Source organism: Callorhinchus milii, unplaced genomic scaffold (genome assembly GCF_018977255.1).
Source record: "Callorhinchus milii isolate IMCB2004 unplaced genomic scaffold, IMCB_Cmil_1.0 Scaffold6, whole genome shotgun sequence".
Taxonomy (NCBI): Eukaryota; Metazoa; Chordata; class Chondrichthyes; order Chimaeriformes; family Callorhinchidae; genus Callorhinchus; species Callorhinchus milii.
This window is the reverse complement of record NW_024704747.1, coordinates 12,435,548-12,463,527: the sequence shown is the minus strand read 5'-3', so window position 1 is coordinate 12,463,527 and position 27,980 is coordinate 12,435,548. Positions and strand designations below refer to the sequence as shown.

The 27,980-nt window shown below is 48.6% G+C and overlaps 1 protein-coding gene across 2 annotated transcripts; it reads right to left on the bottom strand.

Moving 5' to 3' along the window:
* Positions 1–6,415: 6,415 nt before the first annotated feature.
* Positions 6,416–27,465, bottom strand: ndufa10 (NADH:ubiquinone oxidoreductase subunit A10). Of its 2 annotated transcripts, none has more exons than XM_042336006.1 (10): positions 26,170–26,229; positions 25,021–25,189; positions 22,564–22,779; positions 20,704–20,790; positions 19,415–19,536; positions 16,114–16,193; positions 12,371–12,425; positions 9,698–9,783; positions 7,308–7,416; positions 6,416–6,666 (listed from the first exon to the last, which is right to left on the bottom strand). In XM_042336006.1, exons 1-10 carry the CDS (start codon positions 26,212–26,214, stop codon positions 6,598–6,600), a joined length of 1,038 nt encoding a protein of 345 aa, XP_042191940.1. In that variant the 5' UTR covers positions 26,215–26,229; the 3' UTR covers positions 6,416–6,597.
* Positions 27,466–27,980: the final 515 nt, after the last annotated feature.

Below are 27,980 nucleotides of genomic sequence, written 5' to 3'. Positions count from 1 at the left end.
CGCGCTCCCCCCAACCCTCCCATCCGCGCTCCCCCCCACCCTCCCATCCTCTCTCCCCCCCCACCCTCCCATCCTCTCTCCCCCCCACCCTCCCATCCTCTCTCCGCCCCACCCTCCCATCCTCTCTCCCCCCCACCCTCCCATCCTCTCTCCCCCCACCCTCCCATCCTCTCTCCCCCCACCCTCCCATCCTCTCTCCCCCACCCTCCCATCCTCTCTCCCCCCCATCCTCTCTTCCCCCCCATCCTCTCTCCCCCCCTCCCATCCTCTCTCCCCCCCCTCCCATCCTCTCCCTCCCATCCTCTCCCTCCCATCCTCTCTTTCCCCCCATCCTCTCTTTCCCCCCATCCTCTCTTTCCCCCCATCCTCTCTCTCTCTCCCCCCCATCCTCTCTCTCTCTCCTCCCCTCCGCCTCTCTCTCCCCACCGCCTCTCTCTACCTCCCCTCTGCCTTTCTCCCTCCCCGCCTCTCCCTCCCCCTCCACCTCTCCCCCGCCTCTCTCTCCTCCTTCTCCAGACACAGAGTGTTTTGTTTAACCTAGATTCCAGCTTTGCAGCAATGCATTTCTATTCCATCATATTTTATAAGCTTTTCTTTTCGTTGTTGCACTTTTTAATCGGGGAAATAATCTCAAATCCTGTCCGATATTATTACTGACAAAAAATGGGTGATGGGGGTAGGGGAATGTGCCTAAAACTAAATAGCATCAACAATCAATATAGAGCAGCTGCAATGAGTCTGTATGATTGTGGAGAGGGGTTTGGAGGCAGGTGTAACTCGTGTTGTTGTGTCAGGCTGGCATTTTGAGCCGAGCCAAGGATGGAGACCAACCATCGCTCCCCACGACTTTATAAATCTTGTTGGAATGTGCAATAGGCTTAGTTTGGCAATGCTTTCTTTAAAAAAGAAATAATTATTTAAGAGTTGTCTCTTCAAACCCCTCTCTCCTAATCCTTCCCGTTACTCTCTCTTTCCCTTTCTGCCCCACTCCTCCCCTCCCACCTGTCTCTGTATCTCACTGATGGTTGGTAGCACCGAATGGGGGCAGGAGACATGAAGCAGCACACTCTCTCCTGTTTCCCGATGGAGAGAGGGCTGCAGCCCACAGATATCTAACCCCCCCTCCCCTTCTGCTCCTCCTTTATCGATGGCTATTCTCAACCATCGCCCCTCACCCCCAGGCCTTGCTCAAAATGTTCAATTGAAAGTTAAGGCTACTTGACTAAGCACTTGATTCCTTCTGCCGACAGAAACACAAAATCTTGATTCCTTCTCCCAACAGAGCCACATGATAGGCACATTGCTGCTGATGGGTTGCTCTGTGCACTGCTCAGTGGAGTCTCTCCAGCGATCTCTCTGCTCTGCCAGTCAGTATTGAGAAGGTTAGCGAGCCCCACTGGGTGACTCATCATGGCTACAGACTTCCTCCATGTACTGCTGGAATCGACTACTGACAGGCCAGGAGTAGAGACAACACTTCTTTATATAAGGGCATCAGTCACTGTGGGCTCAGCGTGAAGGTCAGAGGTAGCCAGCAGGAAGCTTGGTTGAGGCCAGACTCTGCTTGACAGATTCCTGTCCTGACTGAGCAGCCTACGTGTAATTAGACTGTAAAACCTTGATGACAGAGTTAAACTTGCTTCTATCACACATGCTGTCTCCCCTGCCTCAGTGTCTCTGGCTCAGCACATCACCACCCCTGAATTTGCTCTCATTGCCCCTCTAGTCACAGCATCGATTGTTGCGCCTGAATGATGGCGCTTCCAGAATGAATTACTTTGAAACATAACCACACAGTGTTATGTTAATCTGCCGGCAATCATTCATTGCCCCCCCCACCCCCCGGCCACACATACACGTTATTTGGTCAGCCGGGTGTCTTGACAATTTGCAGAAACCCATCACCAAGCTTAAAAGAGTATCCAAACCGAGCTGAGAATTCCACGCATCCCACCTCTACATGGAAATCCCAGAGATGGATTGTTGGAATGGAATGCGCACTCTCCCTGGAGGGACACAACTTGCTTACCTAATTCCGGAGAGTATTAGGCGCAGGTTGGTTAGAGCCAAGGCTTGAGGACCCCAGAGTGCGTTGCAGTAACTGCTGGAGTCTAACCAGCTATAACCGCATAGTTTGCCATTGATATCGCTGTCTGGCAAGCTTTCCTGCTGCTTGTCCAGCGAGGACCCTTAGGGCTTTGGCTTGCAGGTTTAACAGAAGCTGAGTGGGAAGAGCATGCACTCACACACACAGCTGAGATCACTCAGAGGAGCAAATTGCTCTTGATACACCATAGGTCAGTGGTTACTCCCCAACCTCAGAACTGCTCACAGAGGGAGGTTAAGATGATTGGACTGTGTGGGTGAAGTCTGTGTTGTATTTCCTGCTTCCTTATCTTTAAAGCTACAAGGATTGCTGCTCAACAGTGCAGTGGGAGCCTGCACCCTGTCCCCTCCATACATAACCACATGACATTACAGGGGTCTAAATTTGTAAGCCTCACAAAACATTAGTAACCAGTGAATCCCAGATTCCGGAACCCGCACAGACGCTGTCTCCATGGATTTGGATGTTTCGAGAGGTACGAGTTCCAGAGACCCTGTCACATTTGGAATTCATAGAATCATACAGCAAGAAGGAGGCCATTCGACCCATCGTGCCTGTGCCAGCTCTTTGAAAGAGCTACCAACTTGTCCCACTCTCCCGCTTTTACCTCATAGCCCTGCAAGTTTTTCATTTTTATGTACCTATCCAATTTCCTTTTGAAAGCTATTATCTATTCTGTTATTTACAAATTCTTGCATGAATTTTGTAACAAAAAAGACAACTTGCACTTATATAGAATGAGAAATAGGGCCCTTCAGGCTGGACAGGTGACAGTGCAGACACTATTGTGTGTTCCTGAGGAACTAAATCAGAAACAACATAGCAATTTTTCGGTGATTTGTTTCCCCATTTACAGCCCTTTGAATCCCTTGGATCTTATTATTGGTGGTATTATGGGTCTTTTCAAGTTTACTATATCTTTTGTTTCTTTTGTGACAATCTCTTTCGTTTCGCTTTCAATAGGAAAGTTGAATTGAAACATTTAAATCACCAGAATTGGTGTGTACTCAAAACCCTAAGGGTTGGACATTCAGGGTTTTAGACTCAAAAACATTGTGGAGCCTCACGTCCTGCAGGAGGAAGGGAATAGTCCTCAACTTGGAATTGAGGTGACCTGAAGTTTAGGATGTGAGGTGAGAAAAGAGTTTTGTACCCCTACGTATGTCTAATATGCAGAACAGCACTTGTTAATTAGAATAGGTGGCTTGTACAGGAGAGAGAATACAAACTTAAGGCACAAATTAGACATTACTTCTGAGGTCCAGTTCTGCCCCCGCCTCCATCCAGGATGTCCCCATTCTCCAACAGCCCCCAAGCCTCTGCCAATGTGTGACAATCCCACAGCTCAGAGCACATACTTGCCCTGAGAGTCTGAACTGTAGCGCAAACTTGTTACCCAAATTACTTTCTCTGATGTAACACAAATACTATAAAACAATTCTCATGTATAATATTGATACAATTTATTTATCTTGCTCCCCCCACCTGACCTTTGCTGGTTGTGTATATCAAAGTGGGTTATAGTCACTCAGAGCTGACTGGCGGACTCTGGCACGTTTCTCAGATGTTTCTGGCAAAAGGTATGTTATATAAACCCAGGACGTCTCCAATGAGGCTAAAGATCGCTTTTTATTAAAACAATTCTCTCTCCTCGCCCTCCTCACATTTATTATTTCCACGGCGACCTGTATAAATTACGGGTCACACACGGAGGTGTTTTTTGTAGAGACTGTGTGTGCTGCATGGTTGTTGTAAAGTCAAGTGTGTATGAATGAAGCTATTAAAAACCACTGTCGTCTTCAGAATACAAAAAAAAACTGAAAAAACACAGCACAGGAAGGAGTGAAGCCACTCCCAGTTTTCTATGAATACTGTAAAAGAGTAAGTAAATGGCTTTAACTTTGGAACAGGAGAGATGACTCGTAAAGTTTGCTGATTTATTGAGGTTGACTGGCTGGCTGTAAAATCCTGCATATTCCATTTATTAAAGAGTATATTCATGACAAAAACACCCGCTGCCTTTTTTCCACCCTCTTCGTTCCTCTTCTGGGAAAACGACGCAGTGCCCCTTGGGAAACACCAAATGCTGTATGAAATGGAGCCCATCCCCGCCTTGCCAATCTGTCCCAACCTTTACTCGCTGCCAGCACCAAGCAGCAAGATTCTCAATCGGACGCGGCGTTGTGGGAAGTGGAAGGATTGGCACTTGAAACTTGGTGTTGAGCCGGTTGTCACCAGCTCCTGTGTGGCATGATGACAACTGGCGGGACTGATTATTGGCTTGTCTGCAACCAGAGGCATCTCAATGGAGGGACAAAAGCCTGCAATCTTGAACGTGAAGCTGACAGCTCAACTGTGAATACGTGAATGAACTATGCGGGAACATGTTTATTGGCAGTGTAGCTCACCGGGCGATGAACATCTTGTGCAAAAATGGAGACGTGGAAGTTGAAAAAAAATTATTTCCATTTGGCTCTCAAGTATTTAAAGTGTGAAATAATAAATACCTAGTAAATGTCTCCGCCTTTGACCTTTTATTACACGATGCCAGGACATGACTAAACATAATCTGAACACCTGCAGAGGGGAGAGCAGCTCGGCTTCAGTGATAACGCCCAGGAATGGAAAGGTAAATACATTTAGAGGATCAGCCATATGTTTTGTATAATATCAACAAATTACATTTGTATAGCACCTTTCACTTTGGGGAGATGTTCCAAGGCGCTGGACAGTCAGTGATTTGGACCCGACCTGGGGGTTGGGATTAAAAGGGGTGGATAGGGACTCAAATGAAGACAGCAAGTGAAAAAAAAGTGAGGTTATCAAGCTGCTGTGATATCAGGCCGCAAGAGGCTGAAGGCCCATCCACCAATAGTGGGACGGGCAAGGCAGGGGACGTGAAGCAGGCCAGAGCCCACTGAGCGTGGGGAGCAGACAAGTTGGTAGGAGGTGAGGTGACAGGTAAGGAGAAGCGAGGCTGTGGAGGGTTTTGTAGGTGAGGACCAGGATCTTGGAACTATTAGATTGAGCTGAGGAGAGGCAATGGAGGAGGATAGAATGGTTGACAGTGTTGAAGGTGGTAGAGAGGTCGAGGAAGCAGAGATGGGCTGATAGCTGTAGAATAGTGATGGGTCCAGGGAAGGTGTATTTGAGGATGGTGGTGACAGCTGTTTTTAGAGGGATGGGAATAGTGCCAGTGGATAAGGAGAAGCTGATGATGTTGGTTAAAAGAGGGGCCAAGAGGTGAGCTGGTAGATAAGGTGAGTGGTGGGGATTGGGTCAAGGGAGCAAGTGGTGGGCTTCATTTTTGAGATAATGAAAGTGAGGGAAGATGAGGAGTTAAGGGAGATGAAGCAGTGATCTGAATTGGCTTTGTCAATGATGGTGATGTCTTGGCATTGAGGGCCCAGATGATCACCAAATCAAAAGGTTGACCGTGGACGTGGGCGGCAGAGTTGATGTGGAGAGAGAGGTTGTGGGAGGAGAGAAGTCGGGGGGGGGGGGGGGGGGCGGTAAATAATGTGGTTAGGTCATGGGATATGATGAAAAGTGTAGCCGGTTGGTGTGAGGATGAGGATGTCAATGTTTTCCTTGATGATGGTCTTGGATGGTGAGTGTGACCACTGTATAACCCACTGATATCAGGTCACAACCCTCTACTTCGGCCAGGCCCAGCCCCCATCACAGGAGTCCTGTAGCATAGGGGTTAGTGCGCTCTCCTCACAAGTGAGAGGACCCGGGGTTGATTCCCGGGCAGGGCGAAACCTTAGGTTTCCTTACTCCACATGCCTCTGCTTACCTAGCAGTAAAAGTAGGAACCTGGTTGTTCATTACTTGGCGGATCACTTTCCGGGGGCAATAATTCCTCAAAATAAATAAATTTGGTGACTGAATCCATGACTGCTTGTGGAACACTGCTGTGCATGATTGGCTGCCGTGTTTCACACACAAAATACACAGTATATCCTTTGAAGCATCTCAATGATGTGATAACAAATGAAAGTATTATTATTGTTATTATTAAAGAATCCAGCTCCCAGAAGTGAAAATATCCATCATTGGGAAAAACCCCATTGAAATGTAGTTTGTGCTGGATGGTCAGAGTGGAGGGAATTAGTGGGCTGGTCGCTGGTCTGAAACGAGAGTCAATACAGCAGCCATCTTTCATGTCAAAATTCGGAGACCAGTCGACCATCATGGCTAAACTAGAGGGGATCTAATGCTGTCTCATTACAATATCCCGTCAAAACTCTGCTCCTTTAACACACAACCAGACACCTGGAACTCAATTCAACAACAGGAAGCCTGTTTATATTTCAAGTTTTATTAGCTACGAACAAGACAAAGATGCTTGAAATGTTGTACATGGGCTGAAGGACATACAGTGACTAGCTGCAACACTGAGCCCACTGAGTCGTCCCTGCCCGAGATCAGCAGCTTCGAAGAGCAGAATCAGAGGTTACAGAGCCTTCTCTAGAGAGCGCCCACCGTCATTTCAACCAAATCCACTTGTCTCCCACGTCTTCATTGTAACCTTTCTGATACTGCCTACCCGGCCGCTGAGAAGAGAAAAGTGTTGAAATCTGATCTCACCTGTCCTGTTACCAAGATCAGGACACAGAGCATTGATATCTGTTTACTGCCTCTCTCGTTACTGAGATCAGGACACAGTGAGTCCCAGCTCGTTGATGGGCAGGTAATGGCCGTGTGCTACCTGCTGCACAGGTTGGTCACTGATCCAGAAAATGTCTGGTACCCAAAGACAAAGAATGTCTCTCAATCATTCTCGTACCCAACTAACCCATTCAGCTCCGTCTTTCCCCGAACCACACAGTTCCCCTCTCAACAAACATCTCGCACCACCAGCAATGCATCCCTCCCACCCACAGCCGATACTTGAACCCACCCTGACCCACCCACAGTTTGATCTGGCACCAGTTATATATATATATATATATATAAAAATAAAACATGCCCATTGTTGGGGAGGTGTGCAATTAGTCTCTAACTCATTCTGTATCTGACCCGTGAGTACTCCAGTACATGGGGAGCTTTACTCTGTCTCTAACCCATGTTGTCGCTGACCTGGGATGGATGGACAGTATAGGGGGAGCTCTAACCTGACCGGGGAGTGTATACGAATGGTGTACGGGAACTTTACTCCGTTTGAATCCGTGCTGTTGCTGATGGTAGCTCTCACCTCTTTGTATTTGTAAAATGCTTCATCAAATTCGTGGGCTCCGATGGTGATCTCTGGGATGAACTTGGGGATGATGGTTAAGTCAGCCACGGCCTGCTTGTTTTCCACCCTGCTCAGAGACACAACTGCCAATGTTAGACACATCATCAGCCAGGGAGGGAGAAGGTTAGAGACAGAATATTTCCAGCTCAGTCACCGACTCACGGCACACAAACCATCCTCCTGAGCACTGAGCAGTTGGTAGATTGAACATCAGCTGCCTCATCCGCTCATGCCACTACCTCCTCCACCCTCTCCACCTACCCATTCTCTCCATGCTACCCTCTGTGTCCAGCCCCCTAGACATAGCTGTGTTAATCCCCCTCCCCGCTAGTTTTCAGCCTCGCAGGCCTGAGTTTCCACACAAAGGTAAGGCTATTGTCTCAGCAGACAGTCCGTGAGGGGGAGTCCTGCCAGGATTAATGGACGTGGGGACGATGCAAGGCCCCATCGAGGGGGAAAATGGGAGTGAAATGAGGAAGAATGAAAAAGATAATAATCCTTGCGTTTCACTCACAAAATATACAGTCACTAAACCTGACTGACTACAGTCAGTGCATCCCTAACACTGCATTGGAGTATCATCTGAAACTATGGGATGTGGACTTGGTGTGGGCTGTGCTGCAGTGAGCCAGCTCGGCCACTAGAGGACACTCGTGCAATACAAACAGCTCACTGAGAAAGAACAAACAAGTTAGTTAAACAAGTTAATTTCACACACAATGCAACATCTCAGAGCGGTGGACACATGTGTGCTGGCAACGACCGAGGGTGAGGGTGGTGGGAAGAGGGCGAATGTGAGCGAAATGCCACAACAAACTGGAATCAGAAATCCACTCCAGTTTTCTACCACCCGCTCTCTATTATTGCTGACTGAAGTTTGCTGAGTTAGCCTTATAAGCACTACAACTGGCCTCCCTGGGCTAGAGAGGGGCACCAATCATGTGCCATAATAATAAATAATAGGACACTTAAATCTCACATCTGGCATTTATAGAGCTGCAATGAACTAATATTAAAGTGGAAAAGAGCAGGAATCACGATCTGCAAAAGAGCCAACTGTGAGCATCAGCCAGGCAGAGAGGAGTGGTGTGTGAGGGAACAGAAACCTCAACCCTCAGCCAGTGCGGATGTCGGCAGATTTCTTTAGACTAATGCAGGGGAGAGCAGCTGACTCTGTGTGTGTGTGTGTGTGTGTGTGTGTGTGAGAGGGAGAGAGAGTTGAGGGGGAGGGTCATACACATCTCTCAGCCCAGACCGCTGTGGGGGTGAGCCAATAGAGAGGGTGGGGGGTGGGGAAGGAATTGGAACATTCCCTGGTCTTTTCCAATAACACCACCAGAAGGACGGCACCTCCAACAAGCGCTCCCCCCAGCACTGCACTGTCAGCCTAGACCGAGCTCCACCCCGATGGGGAGGCTTAACCCACCATCTTTAGGGGCAGAGCAAGAGTGCCACACTGACTGGGTGATACCAGGTTTGACACATCTCTCTGCCTCCACCCTCAATTTCCAGACAACTGCTGTCGTGAATGATTATCAAGTCCTGGATGAGAGCTAACTCTCTCCAGTTGAATGTTGACAAGACCAAGGCCCTCCTGATTGGCTCCGGTCAGCACCTCCACACCTCAGGCGCTGACAGCATCAATCTACATGGATATACACTCCACCTCACTGAGCCAGTACAGAACCTTGACAACTTGTTCAAATCTTAACTGTCCTTTAAGCTCCACAGCCGTGCCTTGACCCATTCTGCTATCCCCCACCTCCGCAACATTGCCCAGCTCCGCCACTGCCTCTCCCCTTGGGTTACTGAGGCCTTTATTCCTTTCATTTATAACATCCAGATTCACCAACTCTCTGCTCAGCAACTCTCCACAAGCTGCAGACTATCCAGAACTCTGTAGCTTTGTGTCCTCTCCGCACTAAGCTCTGTGAGCCAATCACCTCAGTCCTCGCCTGGCTCCACATCTCCCAGAGAATCAAGTTCAAGATCCTCTTCCTCACTTTTAAAGCCCTCCAGTCTTGCACCTTCGTACCTCTGCGACCTAAAACCCTACAGAATCACCTGCTCTCTCCGCTCGGAGGGCATTGACCTGCTCCACATCGGCAGTCGAGCCTTCAGCCTTTCTGCTCCCACCCTCAGGAACTCCATCCCAGAGCCCCTTCACCTCACCCCTTCCTTTGCCTCCTTCATGATCCATCTCAAGACCCTCCTCTTTCACTGTGCCTTCAGTCATCTTCCCAACCCCCTTGGCCCCCAACTCTTCTGAATCCAAGCCCCAGCTCGGGTGCAAACTTTTGGTTGTCCAATAACGTTATAGGCACTGTATAAATGCATTTTGTACTCACAGGACCCTGAGCTTGTGGAAGGTCACATCATCTTGCTCCAGCCAGGGTCCTTTATCCCACTTCAAGAGCTCCAGGTCTTCGATGATCTATAATGACAGTGGCAGCCTGGTAAATGACGTCATGCCAGGCGTCCAACCCCCAACACCGATTCTCACCACATTAAGCTTAGTCTTTCTACATTTTTTTTTGGTTACCCAAATAGGCCCAAGATACCAGCCTCCACCGAAAAGGAGGTAAAGCATGAAATGACTTCTTCACAGATATAGGCTTGAAAAAATTCTAGTATAGATTTTACAGGGTGTCTACAAAGTTCTCTTACTCCCTGTTACAAAACAGTAATATGAGACTACAGAGGAGCTGAAACAAGCTGTCAGAGATCTATTTTGTCTCATCACTCCATCATGTTATGGAAAATGTCACACTGGACATGGCAACCATGAAAATGATGGTGCTCATACCGATCGTCTGGACGTCTAAATACAATTGAACACTTGGACTGAATACAATGAAGTACTTCTAAATCCAATTATCAACAGTCTTCCACGTTTCAATTGTTGGTCAGTGCTCTGTAGGGGGTTGGGGCAGAAAGGGTAAGAAGTCTTTGTGGACACCCTGTACAAAGACAGAAGACTGAGGGATGGACAGAGTATCGGAGCCCTTGGAAAGTATATAAGTCAAGATTTCGCCACAGGTTAGGTGGGAGTGGTATTGGGAGTCTAGCATGTGCTATCACCAGAGCAGAACACACAACAGTGATCTTTGTACAATGTTCACATGCAGGATTGTTAGGTGTTTATATTGGGGTAAGAGGGGGGAGGCAGGGGATCTTGGCTGGACAATATAAGTCATTATTGCCTTGGGAGATCCTCCCAACATAAAAGGTGCTCTATAAGTAAAAAATTGTTTTGTATTGTAGGATATCAGCAACCAGACCTCAGCTCAGTCTCCCTGCAGACAACGGTCTGAGGAAAGGGGGAAAACGAAAAGTATTTGTCTACACAGAAAGGCATGTACTTTGGCTCCACACCAAGTGATAGATACATTCATCCTAATCATACACATTGTGCCCACAGTATACACAGCCAATCCACTCTACACTATATAATTTGAGACGTCTCAACAATATAAGGCGTTATATCAAATGGAAAGATTATTATTAAGGGGTCAATTTCCTTTATTTAACTTGAGAAGCAAATGACTGTAATGTGTTCACACTCAGTAAATGAGGGATTTGGGATGTGTGAGAGACAGCAACAGAGCAAATGAGCGAGTGTGAGAGAGTGAAAGAATGAGTGAGGGAATGGGCGATTGAGTGTGAGGGAGGGAGTGAAAGAGTCAGTGAGAAAGGGAGTGAACAAGTGAGAGAGAACGTGTATGTGGCGTGGGTGGAGGAAAGAGAAGAGCGAGCACTAACGTGTTGCAGATGATGCCAAGGTTGGCTGCTATTGTAAAACACTTAATATCACGCAATTCCAAGCCTGGCTCCACTTAAAAGCAATTTAAAAGCACTTCTGAAACTATGAGATCCACATTGAGCAAAAGCCAGGGTCTGAAAGAAGTCCCACATTCTGTGAAAACTGACAATCACTCAAACCACTTCCAGGGTCTCCAATTAGGAGGCAGTCCCCTCCTCCCGCACTGTACGAGACAGTAAGAGCGCCCCCCCCGCTGTACGAGACAGACGAGCCCCCCGGTACCATTTTACTTGCACATTGTGACTGACGTTTCTTTGCAGAAATGCAAATTAAATCAACATTCCCGTTACTGTTAAGCAAGCAACCTTTCCTCAGACAGGTTCCAATCAGTCCCATTGGCTTCAGCCAATCAGGACTGCGCTGAGCCTATCTATTTCTGGCTGTTGTATCTTTGACTGACTGGGAGCAGGTTGCGCAGAGCATTGTACACTCTGTTTTTAAGCTGGAAATGTCTATAATTTACAGAACAAAGGCGGAGTTGAAAGACTTCTTTGGGTGCGGTTTGTTATTTTAATTGAAATAACAAAGACAAACCGCGGCACTGGGAGCCACGTAGCTGAACCCAGACTTGCACTCTATTGAGTCACAGTCAAAGGCTTTTGACAAGAGACTTGAGAATTTAATCTGGGTAATGGTGAACTTCTCTAAAGTCACAAAACTACATCTTTGTCTTAAGAATTCTTTTAATTGCTTCTTGGTTTATGTGTGGGGATGCTAATACCAGGGAGCAAGCAGGCTAAAGAGAGATTTGGACAGATTAGGTAACGGGGCTGATGTATGGCAGATGTTGTTTAACATGGAAAAATACAGTGACGAACCTGGGCCAGGGAATGTTCTCTCACTGTGCCTTTACAGGGAATAAAGATATCGGTTTTTGTTTTTAAGCGTCTATATCATACCCTTTCGCTACTTGAACAGGCAACAGGTCCTCGGGTTAACATCCAATTCAAATCTGACAGACAATGAAAGCTCCACGGCGTTGCACTGTCAGGGTTTATTTGGTGGGGGGTCTGACTCAAGAACCAGACTAGTGAGACCGGCACAGAGCATAGGCTTGATTCCAACATTCCATTGATAGGCAGGTCACTTTGGAGCCAGTTCAGCTCCAAGGAGACCCTGCTTACCTCCCCTCAAAAGAGGAGAGTCACTAGTTGGATGTAACCAGATGAGGCCTCACCCCCAGGCCGCCAGCACTTACCCGCTCCGTTTCAGGAAGCTGCAACCCGCTGTACTCTAGCACCTCGCTCACCTCACTGTGGAAACAAAATGCCAACATCAACAACGGGCAATGAGAGCACAGACAGTTCCCTACTTAGGTCACATTACCAGCTGGAAACCATAGGAGAAAAACTGAATTTTTTCAGAGCTTCGTCATACTGTGACTTAAAACGCTGTGCAGTAACTGTTTTTGGAGGCAAATGTGACAGTGATTTGCACCAGCAAGGTCCCAGAAACAGCCATGAGGCAAATGACCATTTAATGTGGACGATTATTGGCCAGGACTCCAGGAGATATCTCCCTTCTGTTTTCCAATGGGGTCACAAGATTTTAAAGGCAGAGGGGACCTTGGTTTAACGACTCTGCTCAAAGATGGCATCTCTGACAATGTAGCTATTCTATTCTACACACAAACCACATAGGATTTCAAAATTGTCAACCTCCAAGATTCCTGAGGAGAGAAGCGGTTGCTCCCACATCTCTGGGAGCTAGGTTTGAAACTAATCCAGTCTCTTTTTACAACAACAACAACAAGATTCATTTATAGAGCGCCTTTCATGTCAGGAGGACGTCCCAAGGTGCTGTACAGTTGGGTCAGGACCCGAGCAGGGGGGAAATGGTCAGGGGGAGGGAAGGGAGGGAGGGAGCGAGGAGGGGGTAGAGAGTCGAGAGGAGAGTCGAAGGCTCGGTCAAAGCCTTCTTGAGACCGGCCTTGAAGGAGGAAAGGGAAGAGGCGGCGAAGGCACTGGGGAATAGAGTTCCAGAGCCTCGGGGCTGAGAGGCTGAAGGCCCGGCCACCAATGGTAGGGCGGTTGGGGCGGGAGATGTGGAGCAGACCGGAGCCAGAGGAACGGAGGGTACGTTTTACACATCTCAACCCAATCCTTAATGACTACCTTGTGTGGAGCACTGGCAGAGGCAGCTTACAGTCTGCCTACAGTCAACAGAAACCTGGACAACTGGCTCAAGACATTCCAAAGCAGCGTGGGGGCCAAACAAGGAGATGAACCATGGCGAGCGCTTGGGTTTCGAGAGAGCTGTGTGGAAAGAGCTGAGAACACTTTAAAAAGGTCAATCGAGAATTATTTTTTTTTTTAAATTTGAAACAGCCTCTGAAAATCGCTGCTGTGCAGACTGAAACCGAACGCGACCGGTTGCTTAATCCAACTTCCCTCCTGGAACAAAACCGGGCCTTGGCTCAACGCAGGAGCTAACTTCCGAAAAATATCCACTTGACATTTGAGCTAACTATCACAGAAACGAGCATCACTGGTTTCTATCTGGGCTTGACCTGACACAATGAGAGAACATAAAGAGAACATAAATGCTGTCAGAATGTCACGTTCTCTGAAGCTAATGTACAGCAGAGCCCTATTACAACACCAGGTTGGCGACCATAAATTCCCACAAAGAGGTTCAATAGGGTAGATACAGAGGAACTATTTCCTCTAGTGGGGAATCCAGAACAAGAGGGCATAATCTCAAAATTAGAGCTAGGCCATTTAGGAGTGAAATCGGGAGGCACTTTTTCACAGAGGGTAGTGGAAATCTGGAACTCTCTCCCCCAAAAGGCTGTGGATGCTGGATCCATTCAAATTTTCAAGACTGAGGCGGATAGATGGCTTTTCCTCCAGCCCTCGCACAGTCTCCTGCGGTATTCCTCAGCTCTGTCCTCTCTTATTCAACCTGTACATGCTCCCTCTTAGTGACATCATTTGCTGACATTGGGTCAACTTCTACATGGACACGGATGACACCCAACTCTATCTCTCTGCCTCCACCCTCAACCCCAGCACCACTTATGTCCTGACAGACATCAAGTCCTGGATGAGAGCCAACTTTCTAAAGTTGAACGTCAGCAAGACTGAAGCTCTCCTGATTGGCTCACGTCAGCGGCTATGGAGCCGCTCACGTCAGCGGCTATGGAACCTCAGGCACTGGCAGCATCAGTATCCACAGATGCACACTCCAGCTTATTAAGCCAGTCAGGAACCCAGGCATTGTGTGAATACTCGCAACTATTCCCATCGTTTAAGGCCACAGTGGCATAACTAAAGTTATATAATAACCCAGAGTATAATTCAGTAAGATGGATGGCAGTCAACAAATGTAATAAGTACAACTTATTGTACTTGTGGAGTCCTGTAGCTCAGTGGTTAGAGCACTCGCTTTGCAAGTGAGACCTGTGTTCAATTCCAGGCAGAGGGTGAAACCTTGGGCAAGTTTCCTTACTCCACACAGAGCCTAATAATAATCCCTCCAAAACCAAAAACAATAATTAAATTGGTCATTTTCAATCTACGACTGTTTGTGGGACATTGCTGTGCGCAATTGGCTGCCGCGTTCGCCCACAAATATACAGTCAATTCACTTTACAGTATGTGCTGTGAAGCGCTTTGGGACGTCCTCCTGACGTGAAAAGTGCTATATCAAATGCAAGGATTATTATTATTATTATTATCTTGTTTGACCCTCAACTGCCATTTCTTCCACACATCCATGCCATTACCCTCTCTGCCTTCCCCCACCTCTGCAACATTGCCTGACTCCGCCTCTGCCTCACTCCTCAGGCTGCCGAAACCCTCATACATGCCTTCATTACAACCAGGCTCAACTATATCAACGCCCTGTTGTCGGCCTCCTCAAACCTTCCCTACACAAGCTCAGATCATCCAGAACTCTGCAGCTTGTGTCCTCTGCGGCACCAGGTTCCATGACCCCATCACGCCACCCTCGCCTGTCTTCACTGGCTCCCCATCCCTCAGAGGATCGAGTTCAAAATTCTCACCTTCACCTTCAAAGCGCTCCATGGCCATTCCTACCTCTCCAACCTAACCCCTCATCAACCTGTCTGCTCCATCTGCTCAGCAGGCTCCGGCCTGCTCCATATCCACATGCCATCGGTGGTCGGGCCTTCAGCCTCTCTGCCCGCACCTCTGGAATTCCATCCCACATTCCCTTTGCCTCCTTCAAGGAACACTTCAAGACCTTTCTCTTTGACCGTGCTTTCGGTCACCCTCCTACCTTCTCTGCCCTCCACCCTCCCTGATCCCAATCCCACCACCCCCACTCCGCTTGGTTCCTAATCCCTAACTGTTCAGCGCCCTGGGATGTCCTCCCGACATGAAAGGCGCTTTAGAAATGTAATTTTGTATTGTGTATTTGTTAGGAAAGGGTATCCAGGGATATGGGACAAGGGAGGGTAATTGGAGTGAGGTACAGATCAGCCATATCTTATAGAATCTCTGAACGGGCTCGAGGGGCTGAATGGCCTACTCCTGTTCCAATAAAGAGCTTCACAAAATATATTGGAAATACAATTACAAAATTACATTTGTATAGAGCCTTTCACGTCAGGAGGACTTGAATTGAATTGACTGTGTATTTTGTGGGTGAAACGTGGCAGCATGGTGGCCCAAGACAGGGTCGAAGAGGAGGGTGAAAAAATTGTGGGATGGAGTTTCGAAAGGGTGGAGGCAGAGAGACTGAAAGCCCAACCGCTGATGGTGGGACCTAAGGTTTCAGCTCGCCTGGGAACCGAACCCAGGTCCTCTCACTTGCAAGTCGAGAGCACCAACCACTACGCTATAGTACTCCAGATAAAGACAAGCATTTATACAGCGCCCTTCGCACAGGGTAGCGCCTGAGTGTTACCAACAATAACGGAGTTTAATACTGAGACAGTCAAAGAGATAAGAAATTGAGGCATGGAGAGACATCCACCTTATCTTTGGCAGGAAGGACTTCTTGTAAGCATCCTCGATCCCCTGCAGATATCCGGCGGAAATCTTCTGTTCGTGGGGCTAGAACAGGGAGCAAATTGTCTGCCATTCTGCCACCCGCCCCCCCCGCACACACACACACACACAGCTATTCCCTCCGACCACCCACGCACATCTATACATGCATACACACAGACATTCCCCCACTCTGCCAACCCCCTCCTGCCAGACACACACACAGTCACGCGTGGAGTTGCATACGGGTGCGGTCGCATACAAAACGCACAGGCGCGCACACACACACAACAACAACTTGCATTTATAAAGCACCCTCCACACCAGGCGATGTCTCAGAGCGTTTAACAATGGGGGAGCCTGAGGCCCAGCCAGCGGAAGGGGGAAGGTGACTATAGGTGCAGTCAATTTTTATTTATTTATTTTCAACGGTCACATCTTCAGACACAACCCGAAAATGGGGAAGGAGGGGGCGAGGTAAAGGGGTTGAGGGAGGGAGTTCCAAAGTTTCGGGGAGTAGTGGGTGAAGGCACGGAGGATTCAGGGGACATGAAGGAGGCTGGACCTAGTAGAGCGGAGGTAGCGGGTAGTGCTGTGGGAGAGAGATTAGAGAGATAGGGGGATGCCAAGGAATGGAAGGATTTAAACAGAGTGAGGATCTTGAAGTTGATCCGCTCTGACAGGGAGCCAGTGGAGTTTGGCAAGGACTGGAGTACTCGGGGTACGAAGTTTGGTGCAGGTGACAATGCGGGCAGAACTGAACTTAGCGAATAGTGGAGGCGGGGAGACCGTCGAGGAGAGCGTTAGAGTAGTCCAGGACAAAGGCATGGACAAGGGTTTCGGCAGCTTTTGGGTTGTCAGAGACACGCAATGTGGCAGAGATTGAAGAAAGTGGTGCTGGTCAGGGACTGGATGTGGGGAGGAAGAATAACTGGGAATCGAACCTGACGTCTAAGTTCCACATGGGTTCGGAGAGTTTTAAGGACAGATCGTATTGGTTGAAGAGGTCGGAACCGTGGGATAGAGGACATCGATGGGAGCTAAACAGTATGGCTTCCATCTTGTTGACGTTTAATTGCAGGAAATTTGCGCTTATCCAGCTCTTGATGTCCGACAGACAAGCTGACAGAACATCAGAGGACTGGGGGTTGCAGCTGGAGGTGGAAAAGTAGAGTTGAGTGTTGGTTAACTTCCGCATACATGTAGAAGTTAACCATGTGTCTGCGGATGATATCACCAAGAGGGAGCAGATAGATGAGGAAGAGAAGGGGGGCAAGAATGGATCCTTGGGGTACCCCGCAGGTGGCCAGGTGGAAGCGAGAAGAAAAGCCATTTGCAGAAATGTAGTGCTGGCGGTTTGTAAGGTAGGACTTGAACCAAGCGAGTGTGGTCCCACTGAGTTGGATAATGGACGACAGGCGGTGGAGGAGGATGGCGTGATCGACTGTGTCAAATGCAGCAGAGAGGTCCATGAGGACGAGGAGGCAGAGGGAGCCCTGGTCACAGATAGAAGATATCGTTTGTGAGTTTCACGAGCACTGCCTCTGTACTGTGGGCAGGGCGGAAACCGGTCTGGAGGGGTTCGAGTAGGGTGTGGAGGGAGAGGTGTGCGCGAAGTTGGTTGGCAACAACACGTTCCAGAGCTTTGGCAAGGAAGGACAAGTTTGAGATAGTGGCCGAGGATAGATTTTTTAAGGAGAGTGATGACTGTAGTTTTGAGGGGTGTGGGATTGATCCCGAGGAGATAGACTGGTTAGTAGTGTCTTCCAGTAGTGAGCAGAGGAGGGGGAGCTGGGTGATCAGCAGTTGGGTGGGGAGGGGTTCAAGGCAGCAGGTGGTGGTGATGGTGGATAACAACAACAACAACAAGATTCCATTTATTGAGCGCCTTTCACGTCGGGAGGACGTCCCAAGGCGCTGTACAGTTGGGTCAGGACCTGAGCAAGGGGGGAATGGTCAGGGGGAGGGAAGGGAGGGAGAAGAGGGAGATAAGAGGGAGGAAGGAGAGATGGAGTCAAATGAATGTAGGATGGGATACCATGGTAGGAGCTGAGGACGGGGTGGGTGAGGGGGATGGAATGGGGGTGGTGATAGGGGACACGGGGCAGAAGGATAAAGCTGCTAGGCAGATGTTATGAATTTTAGAGGTAAGGAAGTCCATGACCTCTTTGTACATGGCGTTAGATGTGATGATTGAGGGTGCTTGAGGGGGCGCATGGAGGAGGTGGTGGGCGGTGGAGAATAGGATTTTGGAGTTATTGTTGGTCTCCAGCATGATGTTTGAATAGTGCACAGTTTTTGTTTGCGACAGAGAGGGGCGGTAGCTGTGAAGATGCTCAAGCCACAGCTGGTGATGAACCGTGAGTGGTTTTCTGCTACCTGCGCTCGAGTAACCTGGTTTGTAATTTTAGGAAGCGGAGATGGCTGTTGTACCAGGGGGAATGGGTGGGTTTGGAGACGGTCCTGGATTTCAGGGGGACGAGAGAATTGAAGGTGGAAGAGAGGGGATCATGGAGCAGCTTGATGGTTGCTTCAGGGTCACTGCGGGTGGAAGGCCAGAGATAGGAGGTCTGAGGATGAGAGGGCCTGTGTGAGGGTCTCGGGGGAAGTCTTTTCCATGGGCAGGAAAGTATGGTTGAGGGCTTGATGGAGGAGAGAGGGATGCAAGAGGAGAAGGAGATGAGGAAGTGGTCCGAGATGGTCTTGTCCGTGATGTACAGGTCGGAAATGTCAAGGGCATGTGTGATGACTAGGTTGAGGGGGTGGCCACGGTTGTGGGTCGGCAAGTTGATATGGAGGGTGAGGTTTAGAGAGGAGAGGAGGGCAGTGAAGTCTGAGGATGTGGTGCAAGGGGAGTTTAGGTGGAGGTTGAAGTCGCCCATTATGAGCTGGCGTTCTGAGCAGAGGGACAGAGAGAAGAGAGCGGAGATATCGGAGAGGAAGGAGCCAGGAGGTTTTGGGGGTGGTAAACCAGGAGAATTCTGAGTGAGAGCGGAGGAATGGTAGAGGGTGAGGTGCTCAAATGAGGAGAACAGCCAGAGGATTAAAGGGATAAACCGAGGGATGCTTGGAAGATGAGGGCCACCCCGCCGCCACGTTGGTAGGGCGTGGGGGTGAGGTGAAATACAATTTAGATTCTAAATTATCATCATTCTTCCACACGTTTGTGTTGTTTCAAAAAGAAAGTAACGGGTCTTTGTGGACATGCTGGTGATCCCCGAACACAAAACCTATCGTCAGGTGTAGCCTAGAATAGACATAATGTACACCGACCTGACAACACTTACCGTTCCATGCTGTTTCAGTCTCTTCTGTACCTCTTCCACAGGTAGGTTTAGGTAGATAACCAAGTGAGGAGGCAGGAACTCACATATGCTGATCTCCTTTATTTCATTGTAGTGCTCGACACCTGGTAAACAGAACACAATTTGAGAGCAGAGCCCGGAAATATATACTGCAGCTGGGGATTCCAAACCAGGGCTGCAAATTATAAAGAATAGATAAATCATCCTTGCATTTGATACAGTACCTTCATGTCGGGGAGGTATCTCAGAGTACTTTACACACTGTAAAGTACTGTAAAGTACAGTGACTATATTTTGTAGATTAACGCAGCAGCCAATTTGCTCAGCAATGTCCCAAAAACAGCCACGAAATGAATGAACAATTTTACTTTAGGGTTGTTGGCCAGGACACAGTTGGAAACTTCCTCCTCTTTTTCGACTAGGGTTGCGGGACCTTTAACATCCAGACATATCCGAGTTGTTTGGACGGTGGAAGCTGATTCAAAAACAACTTTTAAAAGAATAGATAATTATTTGGGGAGGACAAGCTGCAGGGGTTTGGGGAGAGAACGGGAGTGGGATTGATTTGGATAGTTCTTTTCAAAGAGCCGGCACAGACACAATGGGTCAAATGGCCTCCTGTGCTGTCTCATTCTATGATTCTATGATATCAGTTTAACAGCTCGTTTTGAAGGACAGCAATGCAGTGCTCACCCAGCATTAATGTTAAAGATCCCATGCCACTATTCGAAAAAAGGGAGTTTAATAATAATAATAATCCTTGCATTTGATATAGCGCTTTTCACGTCGGGAGGACGTCCCAAAGCGCTTCACAGAATAGACTGTAAAGTGAATTGACTGTATATTTGTGGGCGAACGCGGCAGCCAATTGCGCACAGCAATGTCCCACAAACAGTCGTAGATTGAAAATGACCAATTTATTATTGCTTTGTTTTTTGGAGGGATTATTATTAGGCTCTGTGTGGAGTAAGGAAACTTGCCCAAGGTTTCGCCCTCTGCCTGGAATTGAACTCAGGTCTCTCGCTTGCAAAGCGAGTGCTCTAACCACTGAGCTACAGGACTCTCTGTGTCCTGGCCAACAACACCACTATGCCAGGCCGATACACGCCAGGATATTAAATGGTATGAAGTAAAGGGCAGGGAAATTAGTTTAAAAGATCCAACAATTAACTAACAAACAATTGTGAGAAGGCCACATCCATCCATTGTTGATATGGATATTTAACGATTAAGAGGCGGAAAAAGAGAGAAAGCCGTGAAAAGCCACTTACACTGTTTCCGGATGTAGCCCTGGTTGTACATGGCTTCTAGGAAGACATAGTCACTGTATGGCGACCGCTCCAGCACCACCCCCTGACCTGCAGCAACACACAACCAGACACTAGAGTGTTTACCCGCGTTCTCACCACCAATTGGTTACCAACCCCCGGCAGCATTTCGTAACATTACCAGGCAAAAGGCCAATAATCCCAAGATATTCTCTTTACACAAAGGCTTGTTTAGAGATGGAATATGTTAACACTATCCTCCTTAGGTGTGAGGTAAGCGGCGACTCCTTGGAGCTGAATTAGCTCCAAGGTGACATGCCTGGCAACAGAATTTAAGAATCGAGCCCACTCTCTGTGGCAGTTTCGGTATTCCGATTGCTGAGGCAGATGGGTTCACAGTACTCCATGATGACAGCTCAGCTTGGCTCATCTGCAGGACCTGGAAGGCAGACCAGTCAATGGAGGCAGGGAATCCTCCCACTCAGCTCCTGTTAACCCTGCAAGTCCCAAGCAGGAAAGCTTGCCAGACGGTGATTTCAATGGCAAGCTATGCGGTTTTAGCTGGTTAGACTCCAGCAGCTACCCCAATGCTGGAGGGGACCCCAAGCCTTGGTTCTTGCCAAACTGCACCTAATACTTTCTGGAATTCCGGTAAGCAAGATGCGTTCTTCCAAGGAGAGAATGCGCATTCTATTCCAACAATTTATCTCTGGAATTTCACGTGAAGGTGGAATCATTGAATTCTCAAGCTTGATTTGGATACTCTTAAGCATGAAGATGGGTTTCCACACGTGTCAGACACTTGGCTGACCAAAAAAAAATCACGGAGAGGCTACTTCATCACATTTATAAACCGGGAGAGGAAGGAGTCACCTGATCATGTGGTGAGTGAGGGAGAACTGCCTCCTTGTAACATGAACAGGAACGCTGCCCATTCACGTCATGATTGGAACACAGCCTCATGGCTACAACAGCAATGCTGTACTGAGCATTGGGGTGCACATGTGCACCATTCGAGTTAAGCGTAGGTAACAAAGTTTTGACCCGGCATCCTGTACATTCAGTAGTGACAAGTGCGGTAGCAGCATTACAAATTAATACGGTTTCCTGCAACTGACAGCTATCACGTCTCCCTTTATAACTGAGACAAATAAGTGGAGTCTTAATATTCCCCTTCATTCTTAAATAATTCACACATTTGTATCATCTCTCATGGCAAGAAAAATACAATAAAATCTTGGACGGCAACAGGAACATTCGAATAAAACAGGATGAAAAGTACGTGAAAATGGTTGTTCTGGAAAATGATGGATCTGAAAATTTCCATTTTGAACTTGTGTACTTGATATAATATCCAACATATACAGCTTTACATAAGTCATATGATACGACTTATGCAAAATATTTATACTTTGCATAAGTCATATTAAATGTACATTACCAACTGATATGACTTGTGCGGTTTACTGTAATTGTATTCAGTACAAGTGCTTAACTGTACTTAGACATCCAGAGGATCAATGTGAGCGCCATCATTTTCATAGCAGATAATGATCCGTCACCATGTTTAGTGTGACATCTTCCATAACATGATGGAATGATGGGGCAAAATACAGCTCTGATAGCTTGATTCAGCTCCTCTGTAGTCTCATATCACGGTTTTATAACAGGGAGTAGGAGGCCTTTGTGGACACCTTGTAGAGCGCCTTCTGGCCTGGAGGACAACATGGGCCTATGGGTAACTGGGACTCTGGTCGGCCTGAACCCAGAGGGGCGTGATGTCAGGAACCGCATCTGCCAATTTCTGTGTTTCTAGCCCCGGGCTCTGAGGACAAGCGTGGAACAAAAAAGCAGTATTTCTACCTGTCTGCAGCAGGTGCTCCAGAGCATCTGAGTACTGTAGGGTGCGGACATGGTACAGCCAGGCCTGTAGTCTGTAAGAATTCCCATCCGAGAATTTGGGATCAGCGTAGAATTTTTCCAAGCTACAGTTCCCGCTGAACGTGGGTTCCAGCAGTGGGCCATCTCCAAGCTTCTTTTCCCAGTAATGGACACCAGCCTGAGGGATGTACAGCATGTCTGCGAAGAAGAAAAAGGCACAGAAACAACTTAACAACTGCTGAACCTCAGTGCTGCAAGCAACAACAAATTACATTTGTATAGCGCCTTTCACATTGGGAGGACGTCCCAAGGTATTGGACAGTCAAGGCACTGCACCTGAGCTAAGAGTTGGGATCAGGAGGGGTGGGATAGGAGGGTGACCAAAGGCATGTTCAAAGAGGATGTCTTGTGACAGGTCTTGAAGGAGGCAAGGGAGGGGGAGAGGCGAAGGGTGTGTGGGGATGGAGCTCCAGAGGGTGGGGGCAGAAAGGCTGAAGGCCTGCCTGCCGATGGGGCATGCAGGGCAGGGGACCTAGAGCAGGTCATATTTTATTTTATGGAGGGATTATTACCCCCAGAAAGTGATCTGCTAATTGACTAACAACCAGGTTCCTACTCAATTCTAGGTAAACAGAGCCGTATGTGTTGAGTAAGAAAACTTGCCAAAGGTTTCAACCTGCCCAGGAATCGAACCTGGATCATCTTGCTTGCGAGGTGAGTGCTCTAACCAATATGCTACAGGATTCCACGCAGTCAAGAGATGCATTTCGACTTGTCACTCACACCGTCCATCCACGCACTCAATATGGTGATGGATCATTATCTGCTATGAAAATGATGGCGCTCACAGAGACTAATACATCGATCGTCTGGACATCTAAATATAGTTAAACACTTGTACCGAACACAATTAAGTACTTCTAACTACAATAGTCATCATTCTTCTACGCGTTTCACGTGGAAAAACGATGTTGTTGGCCAGTGCATCATCGAGAGAAAAAAAAGGGGTAAAAGAACTTTGTGGACACCCTGTACAGAGGGTCTTCACCACCTTGTGAAGCGGAGGCTAATCTCTTCCAGCCATGTCCCCCACACAGCGATATAGTGAACAGTTTGGTCAATCCTGGACACTGGGAGATCTCACTGTTCCAAACCTTAATATTCACCCGAACCATCAGAATGGCAGCAAGAGGTACCTCGACACAACATCTCTTGTGAAAGATGGTACCCCCTCCTAGAGTACTGCATCACAAGTGTGGAGCTTGAACCCACAAGTTTCTGATAGGAGGTGAGAGCATGACCCACCTAGTCAGCCGCACAAGGCAACAAATCAAGTCCCAATCCTCCCAACCCCCTCAGTGCGACAGTCCCCCCCAGTTCAGGGGTAACAGTGGCCCTGGTGTGGCATTAGTAACCCCAAGTAATGATTCTCGACAAGAAATTATATTTGTATTGCGCCTTTCATGTCAGGATGACATCTCAATGCATAACACTGGTATATTCAGTAACTCCATCATTCTCTGTTCCTAATAATCCAATACTCCAATCAAAAACTCCAAACACTGGTTCCCTTCCCACGATCCTTTTATATTTCCTGCTTCTATTTCATTGGCTCTTTCTTAATTGCCATTTAAATTCCTAAAGCAATGTCCTCCAGACAAGGCACCAGTTTACAGAGAGGCACATAATCATGGACGGTCCACGGAGTGACCCTTAGTGAAGGGGGTTCCATTGTTGGAGGGTGACACTATGGCTGCCCTGTTCACCCACAAAACACAGTCACTGTACTTTAGAGTGTATCCTGTTACACATTTGGGATTTTGACATTATTTACTTTGAATTTTGCGGAACTTCAGAGCCCAAGCAGGTTCTACTCTCCCCCCGGCCCTCCCAACACCCCAGAGCCCAGCAGACAATGTGACTGAAAGCCTCGGTCAGCCTACTTCCTGCATGTAGTCTGACATAGGGGAGACATAGCAACATGAGTAAGCCATTCAGCCTCTCGAGCCTGTTCTGTCATTCTATTGAATCATGGCTGAATTGTACTTCAACTCTGTTTACCTGCCTTTGCTCCATATCCCTTGATACCCTTATTTGACAAAAATCTATCAACTCAGTCTTGAAAATTTCAATTGATCCACAGCCTTTTGGGAGAAAGAATTCCAGATTTTAACTACCTTTTGAGTGAAAAAGGGCTTCCTGATTTTATTCCAAAATGGCCTAGCTCCAATTTTAAGATTATGCCCCCTTGCTTTGGATTCCCCCATCTGATGAAATAATGTATCTGTATCTACCCTATCAAATTCCTTTATCATTTTAAATAATAAAACTAGATCAAGTAGGCCACTCCTCAACCTCCTAAACTCAAGGGAGACGTTACAAAACACGCCTAACATTGATGCTAGACCAACACCTTTAAATAAAATCATCATACGTTACCCAGACGCTGAGCCAGTTTCTGTGCCAGTTCACTTTTCCCAGATGCCAGGTTTCCCTCGACGGTGATGATCTTACTCATCTCCTTCATTCTTGGGGTTGTTCTTTCGCCCAATGCGAAAGCCAGCCAGCCATACTTCAAGCTCCTGGTACAGCTGGTGTGGATGCCAGCCTGAGCCAAGTCAGTGGGGAGGGGGAACACAAGCAAGAGGTATAATTAGTCAGTCATCTTTTATATCTGAGGCCGTTTTACTCCCTTCTCCGCACTAACCTGAGCAGAAAGTGACCTGCACAATGGTCAATGCTGCTCAGACTAGGATACACTGTGTAGTTTAAGGAAACTCTCTCACGGGGTTTCTCACAGTGATATCAATAGGCAGAATCAGTGTTTTAACAGGGAATACTGTAGTTAGTGACCCAGTTATTGACAATCCAACTTCGTGCAAAAAGACTATGTATTTTAGAGTTATTCACACTAACTAGGACAGTTGTGGATATGAAAAGAGCAGGTTTATTAGGCTCTGTACATCTGCGTATGCCTCTTCCTTTTTTAGACAAAACACAAAATACTACAGATGTGGAAATCTGAAAACAAAAACCCAAGTCGCTGGGAACACTCAGCAGGTCAGGTCAGGCAGCACCTATGGAGAAAATAAAGTGAGTCAACGTTTCGGGTCCACGACCCTTCGTCCTACGATCCAAAACTGGAAGACGTGAAAAGCGCTATATCAAATGCAAGGATTATTATATTACTCAGAGAATACAGTTCAAGATCCTGGTCCTCACCTTCAAAGCCCTCCACAGCCTTGCTCCTCCCTTCCTCTGTGACCTCCTAGTCTCCTACCAACCTATCGGCTCCCTCTGCTCAGCGGGCTCCAGCCTGCTTCATGTTCCACCCCTTGTCCCCCCACCATTAGCAGGCCTTCAGCCTTTCTGCCCCCACCCTCTGAAACTCCATTCCAGTCTCCCCCACCTCGTCTCCTCCCGTCTCCTTCAAGACCCTCTCTTTGACCTTGCCTTCGGTCACCCTCCCATCCTCTCCGCCCTACTGATCTCAGCTCGGATATGGATTCCTGACTGTCCAAATCCTTGGGATGTTCTGACATGAAAAGTGTTATAAAAATGTAATTTATTGTTGTTCATAATTTTTACCTGGCTCCACATCCCACAGTGGATCGAGTTCAAGATCAGCGACATCTTTAAGCCTACTGCCCCGGCCACCCCCTCTGCTCACTTCCCCTGCCACCCAACCATCGGCAGGACAGCGGGCAGGCTTCCAGCCTATTTAATAATCCCTCCAAAAAAAACAAAAACAATAATAAAAATTGGTCATTTTCAATCTACGACTGTTTGTGGGACATTGCTGTGCGCAATTGGCTGCCGCGTTCGCCCACAAATATACAGTCAATTCACTTTACAGTCTATTCTGTGAAGCGCTTTGGGACGTCCTCCCGACGTGAAAAGCGCTATATCAAATGCAAGGATTATTATTATTATTATTATTTGCCCTCACTCCCTGGAACTCCATCCCTGAGCCCCTCCAACTCGCTCCCTTCCCTCAACTCTTTTAAAGTCCATCTCAAAACCGTCCTCTTTGACTGCGCTTTAGGTCATCTTGCCCCCACTCGGCTCGCACCTCAGGTGCCCAGTCAAGGTTGTGCATCACCTTGGTACATGCTTCCGACATGGAAAGCACTATATATAAATGTAAATTTATATTGTATATTTACCGCCCACTTAACCAACCCTCCCCACCGTGACCCCCTCCAACAACCCTCCCCACCGTGACCCCCTCCAACAACCCTCCCCACCGTGACCCCCTCCAACAACCCTCCCCACCGTGACCCCCTCCAACAACCCTCCCCACCGTGATCCCTTCCAACAACCCTCCCCACCGTGACCCCCTCCAACAACCCTCCCACCGTGACCCCCCAACAACCCTCCCACCTGACCCCCCAACAACCCTCCCCACCGTGACCCCCCCAACAACCCTCCGCACCGTGACCCCCCCAACAACCCTCCGCACCGTGACCCCCCAACAACCCTCCCACCGTGACCCCCCAACAACCCTCCCCACCGTGACCCCCTCCAACAAACCCTCCCCACCGTGATCCTTCCAACAACCCTCCCACCGTGACCCCTCCAACAACCCTCCCCACCGTGACCCCTCCAACAACCTTCCCCCGTGACCCCCCAACAACTCCCCCATGACCCCCTTCTTCAACAACCCTCCCTCCCTCCAACAACCCTCCCCCGTGACCCCCCGACCTTCAACAATCCTCCCAGTGACCTCCACCTTCAATACCAGCCCTCCCTCTCTCTCTCCCTCCCTCCCTCCCCTGCTTACCGCTGATGAGTGTGGGCCTGGGGCCGGACCTGGGGCCGAGGTCACAGTGACTCGGAGTCGCGCTCGGAGCAGCCGCACCGCCATTGCCGCCTGGGGTCACCAGGCGCGCATGCGCACCGCGAGACCTCCCGCCCAGCGCGGGCAGGTTGGGCGGCTTCACGTCCAATTGGGCGGTTTGTGCTGCTCTGTACGTGTGAAATAAAACACTTTGCTCGGATGCCCGACTTTAAAAAAAGTCAACCGACAAAATCCCCCGAACATTTCTTTACACAGTTTCTGCCATATCAGGTACTTTGCGGCTTATACTGGTGGGGTTTGGGCTACAAACGTGTTTTAATTTCAGGCCACTTTGATTCTGAGCCCCGCCCCCCGCGCACAGCCCGCCCCCGCCACACAGCCCGCCCCCCCGCACACACAGCCCCGCCCCCCGCGCACAGCCCCGCCCCCCGCGCACAGCCCCGCGCACACAGCCCCGCCCCCCCGCGCACACAGCCCCGCCCCCCGCGCACACAGCCCCGCCCCCCCGCAACACAGCCCCGCCCCCCGCAACACAGCCCCGCCCCCGCACACAGCCCGCCCCCCCGCGCACACAGCCCGACCCCGCACACAGCCCCGC